Below are 13,783 nucleotides of genomic sequence, written 5' to 3' on the forward strand. Positions count from 1 at the left end.
TGTATGTTAACCTTATGAATTGTATTTGAAATATATGAAATATATTACTAAATATTACTTGGACACTAAATACCCTGCAAATATTTGTTTTCTTGCTTTGTTATAAACTTCCATGTACTCTTTGGGTGGTTTAATCTGACCTGAAAAAACATTTGAGGGAGTAAATGTAAAATTCCAAATGCTTTCAATCTTGGAAAGAAAATGTGGGACACATAATACAAAGGGTTGACATCAATACATGTAATGAATGCAATCCTAGTAAATAAATAATGCGAACAGAAAAAAACGATCATTCAATTCACAAATTCCTTGCAAACTGTAATCTTGTTGGTTACAATAACCTGCTTGTTGAAGGCAGGTTATTGTAACCAATTTCCAGTTAAATTCCACTTAAATTCATTCGATTATGGCCGAATGTTGCTGTGTCAGGAAAAATGATTGATTGAACAGGTTAAAGCTCAAAAGGTAGTCACACTTTCGAAGCGGTGAAATTTGCTCTTTAAAAAATAAATCATTACTCATCCTGAATGTGCTACATGAATACAAATTCCTCTATCGTAGCTTTGAGGGTTGATTGTTGCATAATGCAGAATAAAATGCCCCTCGTAGTTTCTGTTGCTTACAATAAGATACTCATCTAAGCTACAGAATGTTTGTTTTTTTTCTTAAGCTATAAAGAAAGGAACAAATTTTATCACACAATACAAACAGTGTTGCTGATGTAATGTAGGATCATGCACCGTAAGTGCCTTTTTATTCCAAGGACAACTCTGGAATCGCCAAATAGTCATTAAAAATCGTGCAAATTACTCATATTATATTCATGCAGCTGCAAACTGAGAGGTATGTACTGCACAATAAATATGTCTTCAATTTTAACATTTGCATTTTTTTTTTTTAAAAAAATAAGCCCAATTTTTATTACTTTTGAAATTGCATATTTTCAGTTTGGTGTCATGTTTATAGGATGTAGCTGAAATATTTGTAGTGCTTACAATCTTAAAAAATGTGGGGGTTTTGCTGTTTTTCCTTTGTTACAAATGATGAAAAAAAAAAATACTATGAAACAAAACTCTTAATGTCCAAAACTAACTGTAACCTAAACTAAAATCAATTTTAATGTAAAAGTAAATCTAAAAATTGCTCTGAGTTGACATATGATCACCCCTCGACTCCAGTATTTGGATTGATCCGTTGCACGGCTGCTCGCCAAACCACAAAAAAAGGACAAATTAAAGTGGAACTTTCTTCTTCTTCTTCTTCTTTTTTTTTTTTTTTTAAAGAAAATAAAAGGAGGGGGTTGGTGATTTATAAATATTTGTCCAATGCAGAAAACACTGCCCAGATTGCGCTTGGGGAAAAATTCTTCTTAAAAGCAACATGTGCCGGTTGGCGATTAAGCTCACAAAACTGATTACAGTTAAAAGATTTTGACATTTTTATGAACCCTAAATTTCTGCTACATGATACAAAGCAGTTGCAGAGTCTAAATGTCAGATCGTCTTTTTGTTCTGCCCTTTCCTTTCTTGGCTCGTCTCTACATCGGCTCTGTTAGAGCATGCAAAGCAAAAAAAAAAAGATTAAAGCGATCTGGAGAAATGTTAGAATAAGTCTATTTGGTCACATTTCAAATTTGGGAAGAACAAAGAAGTCAAAACAACAGTTGCTGGCAGATGAGCTCTGCTTCCATCAGATTTTCATTAGAGCTCTTTGTCCTTTAAATGAAGTGCTTTGATGCAGAGGATAAGCAGCACATCCCTCACAACATTTTCAAGCAGTTCTGGCTTCAGAACAGCAGAGCGCTACTGATGAAGTCATCATCTTCTTCGGGGAGTGCAGTGGCACGCAGACTGTTTGTATTCAGAGTGAATAATTGAATGAGACAAGAAAGAGCATTTCATATCAGCAAGCAAGATCATCAATCACTGCCATTATCTCCGTTTCTTTCCCAGTGCCACTTGTCCGTAGCCTGCCGAATCCTCAGCTCCACTCACTAAACTAATTTTCTGTCTGGCATCGACGGCAGCCAGACTGCATCTGGATCCCGGATGCTGTTAGTGGTTTTAGCTCAGCATGTGTTTGAAAAGTTGATTATAATTTACTGCTTGCCACAAGTCTTTCTCCTTGAAGAGCAGAGAAATTTTGACCATGAAATTGAATGTGGGTGACATCAAAACGAGAAATCACTTCTGTTTACACGCAAACGCATTAATCTTTCCAGAGCGTGAGGATGAATGGAACTGAGCTTACAGGAACTCGTCATTCATAGCTGTGCTGTTTTATAAGAGGCCTGCTTGTCTTTCATGTAAATCAGCAGAATTGACTCCAGATTGTTTTGGACTAATCACATTGTTTTGTTTTGTTTTTATATTTCTGTTGCCGTATTTGTCAATAAAAATCCTTTTCCCTTTGATATTTTTTGATCTTCTCCAGGCATGTTCAGATGTCCACAGGACATTTGTACTTATGTTAACACCTCTCTTCACAGATATCGACGAGTGCAGTATAAATCGTGGAGGTTGTAAATACGGTTGCGTCAACACACTGGGGAGTTATGAGTGTACCTGTCCACCGGGGTACAAGCTGCACTGGAATAAGAAAGACTGTATTGGTATGTAGCAGCACTGCCCCCAAGTGGTTGATTCACTGACATACACTCGAAGCGGGCCTTTTCCACATACTGCTTGTGCAGTCTTTCTCTCTACGCCAGCTTATTGGTGTTAACATTATGTGATACATTGTAGATTGTGTTTTCTCTCAGAGCCTGTGAAATGTCCTCCTGGGCTTGTAGCACCAAAGGCTACACTGACCTGCAGCAAGACTGGCAAGAAAGAGAGCTGCTCTCTTACATGTGCTTCTAAGGCTCACTATCTGGCAGGTATGTCACCGCAATTCAGAGTCGAGTCACAAATGATCTCAGATCCAAAAGATTAGTTTATGGACTTATTTTTGTGTGAACCTTTACAGAATCTGATAACAGCTACTCTGTCAGTTGTGGTATCCCCATCCTCAGAGGGAAGTCCCCCACTAGGCTGAACTCCAACAGCAGTCAGAGCTGCATAGGTTTGTCACTCTCAATATTCATATGGTCGCAGAGTTTTCGAGGACCCAACATGTCAATCACAACAGCACAGACAGCTGTCTTTGCAGGGATGGCAGTGTGATGTTTCAGTGTCCTCCTACCCACTGGGCTGTGTTTGTCTGTAGAGGCTCTGGCCCCTCCAGTAAAGCAGACGGCTTCTTTCAAGATCAAAAACGCCAAATGTCACCTGCATCCTAAGCTGCCTGGCCGAACTGAGGACAGAGGACGGACACTGGGACAAGGTCAGTCCTTAACTGGATATGTTCCTTTACAGATGTGTTGTTTATTTATTTATTTTAATATTTAAAGGTTGACTGCTCTATAACAGATCCAAGCAATGTATGCCGGTGCTGCCTTAAAGATATTATATGATATTGTGTGTCCACAGGAGGAGGGCAGCCCTGCAGCAACTGCCTTGTAACATTTGTCAACCTTAAATGTGACTCCTCCAAGAAAGCTAAAGGGCGACGTGCTCGCAACCCCTCCAACAAAGAAGTAACACGCATTACATTAGAGCTGGAAGCTGAGGTCAAACCTACAGATGCTACAGGTTGGACTTTTCTTTTTCCATCCCAAAGGAAAACCTTGATCAACTTAGTTGGTGCTTAAGACATAATTATTTAAAATGTTATTTAAATTTTTTATGGACTCCAATCCAGGGAGTTGTAATCTCAGCTGCCTGAGACAACGGATGGAGAAGCAGGTTAAAACCTATATCAAGGCTCTGAAGAAGTCCATTAACCAGGAGCGCTTCCTCATCAGAGTTGCTGGTTTGGAATATGAGGTGGCCCAAAAACTTCCCCAGGCTGCTCCTATTCAGGAAAACTGTGGTCCAGGCTGGGAGAGGGACAGTGGCCGATGTGGTAAGACCAGAGAGCAGAAATGGTAGTCTTGGATAAGCTAATTTTGCTGCAAGGATGTATTTAGAAACTTAGGATGTACTCACAGCAGCCAATAAATACCACACATGAGCACGTCTGAGCTCCAAAGTTCAGTTAATTTGACTAACGGGAGCACTGGGTCATACCTGAGCGTCAAGTCTGGTTAACTCTGTCCTGGGCTGCTTGAACAGGTGGGCCCAGGCGGAGATTGGTTGGACTGTTGGTTATATTACAGAGCAATTGTGCCCAGTGTTAGTACACCCTAAATGTCAGAATATAACCTTACGAAATGTCACATTGTGCATCATTGTTTCATAGAAGGTGTGTCTTTAGCTAGTCTTCAGGTGAGGTCTCTACACAATAAAACTAATCAGTCATCACCCAATCAGACCCAGCCACAACCCTAGGAGATCAGCTGATTTAAGTGTCATCCAGTATCATGCGATGGCTCTACTATAATCCAGCTCTGCATCCAATTAGCAAATGTAATAAAGGACATGCAAGTTAAGCTGTTTTAGCCAATTGCTTCTGCCCCTGCAAGCTACTTTGGAACCCACTATCACCTGAGGTGCCAATAACAATAAAACAAAAAAACAAAAAACTGTGTTCATCTGCTCTGGTTTGCTCTCCTCATGTGTTACAAAGATTAACCACCAGAATTAATAGAAATGATCCCAGATACAAATAACAAATGCATATTTTATCCATCCACGTTACAGATTTAGTTAATGAGGAGTTATAGCTAAGTGTGTCCTAATCTAACTGAAGCCATTGTGGATGTTCTCTCAGTCAGATGTTTGCCAGGCTCTTACTACCACGGTGAGCAGGAACGCTGTGTCCAGTGTCCACCCGGCACTTTCCAGGAGAAAGAGGGGCAGCTGGCCTGTGACCTCTGTCCTGGAAGCGATGGCCATGGGCCTGTGGGCGCACGGAACATCTCCTCCTGTGCAGGTAGCCTTGTTTAAAGTCTCACGGACTATGTTAAACATCCATTTCTGACTCATTAAAAAGCCTGATCCCTGTGTTGTTCACATCAAATCCAGGCCAGTGTCCAACAGGGTACTACTCCAGCAGTGGATTCAAACCTTGCCTGCCATGTCCTCAGGGCAATTACCAACCAGATTTGGGACGGACCCTGTGCTTTCCCTGTGGGGGAGGTCTCAGCACCAAGCGGGAAGGGGCCAGCTCCTTCCACGACTGTGAAGTCAAAGGTCAACTTTTTATCTTTGCTGGGGGGAAGAAATCCAAACTTCTTCGCTTAATATTTTTACTTTTTCCCTGCAGTTGATTGTTCCCCAGGTCATTACTACAACACCACAGTACACCGCTGTATCCGCTGCCCTGTGGGGACCTATCAGACAGAGTTTAAACAAAACTACTGCATCTCCTGTCCTGGAAATACCACCACTGATTTTGATGGTGCCACAAGTGTCTCGCAGTGCAAGAGTGAGTATGAAAATGAGTGTTTTGTGTTGTTCATTTTTCTCAGACATGGGCTTGAATTTAATTTGATATGTTTGTGTGCGTCTAGACAGGCAATGTGGCGGGGAGATGGGCGAGTTTATGGGTTATATTGAGTCACCTAACTATCCTGGTAATTACCCTGCAAATGTGGAGTGCATTTGGAACATCAACCCACCCAGCAAGCGCAAGATCCTAATTGTTGTGCCGGAGATTTTCTTGCCTTCAGAGGATGAATGTGGAGATGTGCTGGTTATGAGGAAGAACTGTAAGTGGCCCTCTTTCATTAGCTTTCAATTTAATTAATGTAATTTAATCACACTATAAACCTGGTCATTTTTCATCTTTAATACAAGGGTCAGCTACGTCCATCACCACCTACGAGACATGTCAGACATATGAGCGGCCCATCGCCTTCACAGCTCGGTCCAGACGTCTCTGGATTAACTTCAAGTCTAATGAGGCTAACAGCGCCAGAGGCTTTCAGATCCCCTATGTTACTTATGATGGTATGAAACATTATCACTTTTCTCACCAGATGGCTTAGATTGTGAACTGTTATGCGTCTAAAATTTTTCTGACAGACTTTATTTTGTCCTTAAAGGGTTGTTTTATAAAATAAATCTATTTCTAGTGAGATCAGTGTATCCGGGCAGTATTATTTTTAATATATACAAATGTCACACTTGTGGTCTGAACAACTGTAAACATAAACGTGGCAGGTGACAGTCTTTTTATTTTTGTCAGTGTAGCTGTGTAAAAACAACACATATTGGCTTTTTTTTTTTGCAAAAAGATGGACAACATTTAATTTGAATGATTGGCTAATTAGTGTACATGGAAACTAGTGCTGTCAGCGTTAATTTCGTTAAAATGACATTAACGCCATAACCCCATTAACGCGGCAAATCTCCGTTAGCTAGTTAGCGCGGATCACCCGTGCATGGGGCTGCGCAACGGAGATTTGCGGCGTAACTGGAGATTTGCCGGTTGTTATGGCGTTAATGTCATTTTAACGAGAATAACGCTTGCAGCACAAAAAACATATCTGCCGTCATGACTAAAATGTTACATATTTTGCACCAAAAACAGAGTGCAACTGTGGTGGACATGCCATTTAAAACTGCAATTAACTGTTACTATTATATATTTGTCATCTGATTTTAAATGATCGATTATTCAGAAAAAACAAAAGTTGTAAAATAGAGGAAAATATAATTTTTTATGGCTAACAGTCCAAAATACAAAGGAAAGGAATGCTACAGAGAGGCTGGAAAACGTGACTGTCTGACAGATTAATCAGTTTCTCTGCCACCCTGATGGCTTAGGTGTGTACCAAACACACACCTGCCTATGAATCACCTTTAATGTTACACTGTAGTTTCCCTTTACAAAAAGGTGACATTAAGTTGAGTCAAAGGGAGTTTTCCAGGATATGAATGAGTTTTTTCGCCATGTTTGCGTTTATTTTTTCACCACCTAACTTGTTTTGCATGACCTGTTTTCAGCATGCTATGAGAAAGCAAGCAGGGATTATATTATGCGTTGTTGTTTTTATGAATTCAGAGGACTACGAACAGCTCGTAGAGGACATAGTGCGAGACGGAAGGCTCTACGCCTCTGAAAACCATCAAGAAATCCTCAAGGTTAGCCCAGCCCCCTTTTCTTTTTCCTTTTCCTGCTAACTGTATGCATCATTGGCATCATTCATTGTTGCGAAGGTGATTCATTGAAGAGGAAAGGTGTCGTAAGAATAAACAAAGCTGTTATTGTGAGTCAGGCGGTGCGTTAATATTGACGAGATTAATGTTCTCTTACAGCTGCAATTTTTTTCCCAGTATTTAGCAACACCTTCAAATGTGATTAAGGCAGTAACTGAGAACTAAAGTGTGTTTCATTAAAGACTTTATACCTGTTGATTTTTCCTCACAGGATAAAAAACTGATAAAGACTCTCTTTGATGTGCTGGCTCACCCACACAACTACTTTAAGTACACCACTCGGGAGTCCAACGAGTTGCTTCCCCGCTCCTTCATCCGTCTCATAAGCAGCAAAGTCTCTGCTTTTCTGCGACCATACAAGTAAAAGCCACACAGCTGCCGACACGCCGGATCGCGACCCTCCCCCCCGATATCCCCCTCCATCTTATAGGCCACATCGCGCAACTCTCACAGGACTTAAAAACACGAGACATACTCTTACGTTTACCCTCTTATTTTTTTGTAGGCTTTGACAATAAACACTATGCAGACCTGAGAAATTTTCCAACACCATTTTTGTTTTGTTTTTTCTTTTTTGGTCAGTTACCATTCAGCACAGGTCTGCATTCCTGAGCTCAAACATTTAGTGGGGATATAGAGTATTGTGAGTGGGTTTGGTTTCTATTGTGTTGTGCAATGAAACCACACACACACACAAAAAAAGAAAACAAACAATAGAAACGCCTATTTCAGACAGTAGGAGTGATGTTTTGTGCGTGCTGTCTGAGCTTGTTATTGTATTTGCTTAAATGAGCTCAACTCCTACCAATAAGTATGACTGTAAGTGTTGTGCAAGTGTTGTGTAACTCTGGTTCCATCTTCAGTGTCTGTGTGCTGTCCTCGAGGAGGAGCAGTTGTAAAATTCATGTCGCAGCTGCGGTCCAGCTCATTCAAAGCCCGACTATATTTGAGCTCTTAGAGCAGTTTCCAAGGGTTTTACTGTTAAAACAGTTATTCTCTGTCTGTTTAGGCTGTACCAGCATTTTCCAACCTTCAGATTATTTCTGTTGCTCTTTTCCAAGCCAACTTAAAGCAAATACAAAAAAAAGGGTGGTTAGCTATTTTAGGAACGTGGTGGATATTATGAAAAAAGTTGTTGGGAGCCACAGAAATGAGATAATGTGATGCTTAGTGGAACATGTCTCAGAGAGAAAGAAATGTCTTTGAGGGACATTATGTTTGCTGCTTCTTTTAAAAGGTCACTTTAATTCTTCAGTCTCATTGTCTTTCTGATGTACGCTACACATTTATAATCTATAGGTTTAAAAACAAAGGGAAGCTCCGAATCTGATACACTATAGTTTCTACACCCAGGAAATTGATATTCCACCAGTTTTATAATTTGTTTTTATTATTTTTATTATTATTTTTTAGTCTTGTAAATAATGAAAATAAATTAGACGAGGGTTGAATTCTGTAATTACAATTTTCTTACACAGGGCCCCCAAAATCATTTTTTGCCCCTCATGTCCGACCCAAAGTCCAAAGACACCCAAGACTGCTCAAATTTTATTCTGTCCTAAAGAAGACAGCTCTTCCAAAGACCTCCCAAGAGAAGGCATGTGTAGTTGTCTTGGGCTCTAGATTTGCAGTCAGTCATTTCTCTTTATTTTAATACAGAGTGCAATGATTGAAAATGAATTCTTGGTTAAAGCCAAGTGTGACACAAAAACTTGTGAAATGTGTTTTGGGTTGTTTTCTTGTTGCGACTCCTTGTATTAAATGTAAGTCATTGTGAAGATATTTAACTTCTAAAATGTAACTACTTTTAGAAAAATGCATTATGTGTGGTGAAATGTAACAAAGGGGTGGCATCTTGGTGAAGTGGTTGGCACTGTCACCCCATGTATTTTAAGACTCAGACTTTAGGAGGACAAAGAAATTGAACATATTGGACTCAAATGCGATGTTGGGCCAAGTAACACAACTCGTCAGCTATAAAATCCTCACTTTATTATCAGCTTCAGTCATTGATTTATATCTTAAAATCCAATATGCAACTTCTCCATGCGCTCACTTGGCCCACGTTGCCAAAAACTGACCCATCCCACCTAAATCAGCTTGTTTCTTTTTTTCCTTTTTGCAACCTGATTTACTCCCCCCCCTTTTAATTGTTGCCTTTTAAAATAAGAGTTTGCTATGATGTATCGGAGTTGATAATGATATTTGCACTTGAATTGTTATTGCTCATGTAAAGAAATGTCTGGATTTTGTATTGTCTTTTTAAAATGAATGGAATTGGTGTTCTTGTTTTCTTGTAGCTTGTTTGTTCATGAAATGCTCACTCACCGTTTAGTCTAGAGATGATACACATAACATTATCAACTGTAAGGAATAAAAAGAAAAAAACCCAACCTATGTACAGATGTGAATGAAAAGTTTGTACCTGTTCTTGCCCAAACGCGTATCAAAATAAACAAACTGTACTTCAGCTTCATTTAAAACATGTTTTAATGTCTGTATAGTCATGTATAATACATTTTTAGGTTATTAGGTATCCCAAATGGCTTAGGTTGATTTTAAATAAGTTGCATTTTGGTAAGAATGCAATGTTAGCTTAACTGTTTTCATCCATTGAATGCTGTTAAACAGTTTTGACAGATAGCGCTGAATATGGAAGGTTAAGGTTTGAGAGCTGGGGAATTAGCCCCACTGGTTGACAAAACCTGGGGAGGGAAAAAAATCATAGTTTTAGTGTGGGAACAGTACTTCAGGTTACTCATACCAGGAAAAAGTACTGATTACTTACGTCTGCGTTGACATTTGGGAAGCTCAGGTAACCATCGGCCATCACGTTCACAGTACACTGTACCTGGCCCACTCATGACATAACCCATGTTACACTGAATATATATAGTGGCCCTGTACTGAAACTTCTGATTGTGGTTTCCTGTCCAGTAAGCATTAGGCACATTTGGTGAAGGACATGTTATTTCTGTGAGGGAAAAAAAAAGAAAAGAATTCAACTTTAATGATTATTCATAAACACAATAAAAACTACAATCTGCTCTGTCAGAATATGACCTTTGCATTCTGGTGCAGGTGCACTCCATGTCCCATGTTTAGTACACCAAATCTCCCTTTCTCCAACAAGAGTTCCTGCACGACACGAATAGCGAATAACACTCTTGTACGTGTAAGGTTCATGTTGAAGGCCGGTTATTTCTGCGTTGCTCACTTCAGGAGGGTCCTCACACACCGCAGCTGCAAGAAATACAATAATTTTAGGATGCTGAGATTCAGGAAAACCAACTGACATCTAAAAGCTGTGGTGTGCTTGTGCGATAGGCAACCTAACCTTCACAAACAGGGTTGCGTCCGCTCCAGCCGTTATTCATGCAGTGTCTGGTTGCACTTCCCACAAGCATGAACCTAAATGTCAGGAAATGGGTCGCAGAGTTCATTTAAAGACCACATCTTCGAAATGATTTCTAAAATTCCACTTCTACATTGGACACAGTGAGTAACTCGATTGTATGTTATGTTACACAATTGTAGAATAACAATTGTGACTCGAGTACAGAAAACATTTTGCGAGTAATAAATGCAGAAGTTCTGATAACTCCAAAAGGCTGAAAGCCCTTTTGTTTCAAAGTTGCATTCACTGAGAATGCAGGAGGTTTAAAAATTCTTACCCCTCATCACAGACGGCTGTAGCGGTATCTCCAAATTCTACTCCAGTATATACAAACTGTCCACTCTGAATATCTCCAGCTGAGCCACAAAGCTTTCCTTTACAGCCAAAGAACAGAAATAATTTAACATGACAGTACTGCATTTCAAGAATTTTTATTGTAATGAGGAGGCAAGACAAACTATCATCATCATGTGGTGCTGTCGTTTTGGATAACACATTCATTCATCTCACCATGGATAAGTTTAATTGAGCCTCAAGACTTAGTCAAATGAGATAATGCAGTAATCCTGTCCAATTCAAGGTTACTCTCAGTGGTAACCCAGCCTAGATTAGAGGGTTTTTGTTTTTTTTAAGTATGCAATAGAAATGCAATGTTTTAAGCACTCCCCACAGGGGTGATACCATGGTAAAATGTAAATGCGTGGGGGGGAAAAAGTAAAGCAAAGAGGCTTAAAAATCCATATTATATGATCTAAATCATTCCACTGTAAGAAAAGTCAACTCCAGGTGGTAGAGGTTTGTCCAGGACTCACTGTTTAGTGTTTCCAGGAGGATATTTGAAAACAGATATGGAGTAAATTATTTCTGATTTCTGAAGGGCCACTAAAATCCTCTGATGGACAAGGGTGCAACTTACAATTTAATTGATGAGTGTTACATTAATAAATGCTATTCTAAAATATTTGTTGTATGTCAACAATAATCCTATCCTGGTCATGGGATAAAATGTGGAAAAACTAGGATTTATAAAAAGACTTGATCAAAAAGAAATATCAAATATACTTACGCTCACACTTAAGCTTCAGTGGTGTCCATTTCCCATTATTACAGAGGCGAGACTTTCTGCCGCCTGCTGCAACGTATCCAACATCACAGTTGTAATAGACCTTTTGCCCAGAAAAGAAGGATGTCTTTGTAATGAACCTGTCAGCAAGGTGGACATTGGAGTTGCTGACAGCTGGTGGCACACCACAGCTACCTGCTGAAAACATTTTCCACAGGGGAAGATATCACTTTAGTTTTAGCAAACTCAGATGAAGGCCATTTTTCATAGTGCTAATGCAGCGTAAGTGGCGTATCAGGTAAGAATATGAAACCTTTACCAGGTGATGGTTGAATTTTATCATCAGGTATGGGAACACATTGAGGAGGTTGAGGCTTCCACTGGCCACTGGCGTCACATGTGGTCTGCTGAGCTCCATTCAGCTGGAAACCCTCACTGCAGGTGAAGGTCAGGTTCTCTCCCACCTGGTATGCAGAAACACCTCCAGTTCTCTGCACAGAGTTGGCTACTTCTGGGGTTGGGCAGGTGATACCTCCCTCTGATAGTAAAAATAAGAAACATTTATTTCATGTCTTAAGTATAAGTGAACAAAGGTTAGAATTTACTAAATCTAAATACTTATTTTAGAAAAACTGGCTATGCAAATACACTCACTGGCCACTTCAGTAGATATACCTTACTAGTACTGCGCTGAAACCATTAGCCTTCAGAACTGCTCTAATTCTCTTTTTCATAAGTTAAATGAAAAATTTTTTCTTAGATTTTGGTCCATGCTGACATGATAAGTGTCCCATAGTAACATAACCATGATGTGAATCTCTTGTTCCATAAAATCCCACAGGAGCTCTGTTTGAGATCTGGTGACCATGAAGGCCATTTAATCACAGTGAACTCATTGCCAAAGCCAACAGAATATGGACCACTGTCATCATAAAGGGATAGACATGGTCAGAAACAATACTACAATAGGCTGTGGTGTTTAAACAATGCCCAAATAGTACTAAGAGGCCCAAAGTGTGTCAACAACATATCTCCCACACCATTACATTAACTACAGTCTGAACTGCTGTCACAAGGCAGGTTGGATCCGTGCTTTGATGTAGTTTACACCAAAATTCTGACCCTGCTATCCGCCCTAATCAGTCTGTCAATCTCTTGCTCCTTTTCCCCCTCACTTGTGAACAAGGACCCAAGATACTTAAGCTCCTCCAGTTGGGGGAGCAACTCTTCCCTGATCCAGATTAGCTGGAACCTCATCATCTGCAAAAAGCAGAGGAGATCCTGTGGCCACCAAAGTGAAAGCCTTCCACCAATTGGCTCCACCTAGAAATTGTACACAGTTGTACACAGACTGAATAACTCAGCAGCAGGCCAGCACCCGATACTCCTGAAGCATCCCCCACAGGATACTGTGAGGTATGCGAATAAATAGCTTCTCCAAGTCCACAAAAGTACACTGGTTAGACAAACTCCCATGGACCCTTAAATACTGTTGAGAGGATAAAGATCCACTGTTCCACAACCAGGACAAAAACCACATTCTTTCCTCCTGCATTTGAGGTTTGACTAATGGATGAACTCTCCTCTCCAGCTCCCTGGCATTGATATTCCTGGGGAGGCTGAGCGGTGTGATCCCCCTGTAGTTGGAACACAGTCTCCGGTCCTGTTTCGTAAAGATTGGAACCACCACTCCAAGGTCAGTCCAGGGCCACCGTCCAAGATTTCCACATGTTGATGCTGAGGCATGTCAAACAAGACAGCCCAACAACATCCAGATTATTTAGAAACTCCGGTGAACCTCATCTAATGCAGGGGCCTGGACACCAAGGAGTTGTTTAACTGCCTCAGTCACCTCACCTCTGGGGATAGGCAAGTTGTCCCCATCATACCCAGAATCTGTTTCCTCTACAGAAGACATGCCAATGGGAGGAGGTCCTCTAAGTATTCCTTCTACTGCCCGACTATGCCCTCAGTTGAAGTCAAAAACACCCCACTCACTCTATACACCATGTGAGTAGAGGGAGTGGGGAGCTCCAATGCTTTCCCCTGCTGAATCACATGATAGGTTTTCCAGAGTTGCTTCGAGACCAACAGCAATTGTCTCACTGAACTCCTCCCACACCTGAGATTTTTGCTTTAGCTACTGCCTGAGCTGCTTTCCACTTAGCCTGCTCCTGT

The 13,783-nt window shown here is 40.5% G+C and overlaps 2 protein-coding genes across 4 annotated transcripts in view; one reads left to right on the top strand and one right to left on the bottom strand.

Moving 5' to 3' along the window:
• Window positions 1-9,631, top strand: part of scube3 (signal peptide, CUB domain, EGF-like 3) — a 74,579-nt gene extending 64,948 nt beyond the window's left edge. For both annotated transcript variants that reach the window (XM_005731745.1, XM_005731746.1), the window contains 13 exons: window positions 2,489-2,611; window positions 2,762-2,878; window positions 2,968-3,063; window positions 3,208-3,324; window positions 3,471-3,632; window positions 3,742-3,945; window positions 4,753-4,914; window positions 5,007-5,174; window positions 5,248-5,409; window positions 5,495-5,692; window positions 5,781-5,933; window positions 6,991-7,070; window positions 7,357-9,631. In XM_005731745.1, the coding sequence (XP_005731802.1) occupies window positions 2,489-2,611; window positions 2,762-2,878; window positions 2,968-3,063; window positions 3,208-3,324; window positions 3,471-3,632; window positions 3,742-3,945; window positions 4,753-4,914; window positions 5,007-5,174; window positions 5,248-5,409; window positions 5,495-5,692; window positions 5,781-5,933; window positions 6,991-7,070; window positions 7,357-7,509 (1,895 nt within the window). In that variant the 3' untranslated portion in view covers window positions 7,510-9,631. The remainder of the gene's footprint in view (window positions 1-2,488; window positions 2,612-2,761; window positions 2,879-2,967; window positions 3,064-3,207; window positions 3,325-3,470; window positions 3,633-3,741; window positions 3,946-4,752; window positions 4,915-5,006; window positions 5,175-5,247; window positions 5,410-5,494; window positions 5,693-5,780; window positions 5,934-6,990; window positions 7,071-7,356) is intronic.
• Window positions 9,618-13,783, bottom strand: part of LOC102203625 (complement receptor type 1) — an 8,169-nt gene continuing 4,003 nt past the window's right edge. Inside the window, exons 5-11 of one of the 2 annotated variants that reach the window (XM_005731744.1) lie at window positions 11,925-12,143; window positions 11,609-11,800; window positions 10,820-10,916; window positions 10,483-10,556; window positions 10,209-10,388; window positions 9,934-10,119; window positions 9,618-9,850 (exon numbers count right to left, since the gene is read on the bottom strand). In XM_005731744.1, the coding sequence (XP_005731801.1) occupies window positions 9,828-9,850; window positions 9,934-10,119; window positions 10,209-10,388; window positions 10,483-10,556; window positions 10,820-10,916; window positions 11,609-11,800; window positions 11,925-12,143 (971 nt within the window). In that variant the 3' untranslated portion in view covers window positions 9,618-9,827. Of the gene's footprint in view, window positions 9,851-9,933; window positions 10,120-10,208; window positions 10,389-10,482; window positions 10,557-10,819; window positions 10,917-11,608; window positions 11,804-11,924; window positions 12,144-13,783 lie in introns of both variants that reach the window. The other variant, XM_013910508.1, reaches the window with a different exon arrangement.

This window comes from Pundamilia nyererei, unplaced genomic scaffold (assembly GCF_000239375.1).
Source record: "Pundamilia nyererei isolate P.nyererei 1_Seehausen unplaced genomic scaffold, PunNye1.0 scaffold00044, whole genome shotgun sequence".
In the NCBI taxonomy this organism is placed as follows: Eukaryota; Metazoa; Chordata; class Actinopteri; order Cichliformes; family Cichlidae; genus Pundamilia; species Pundamilia nyererei.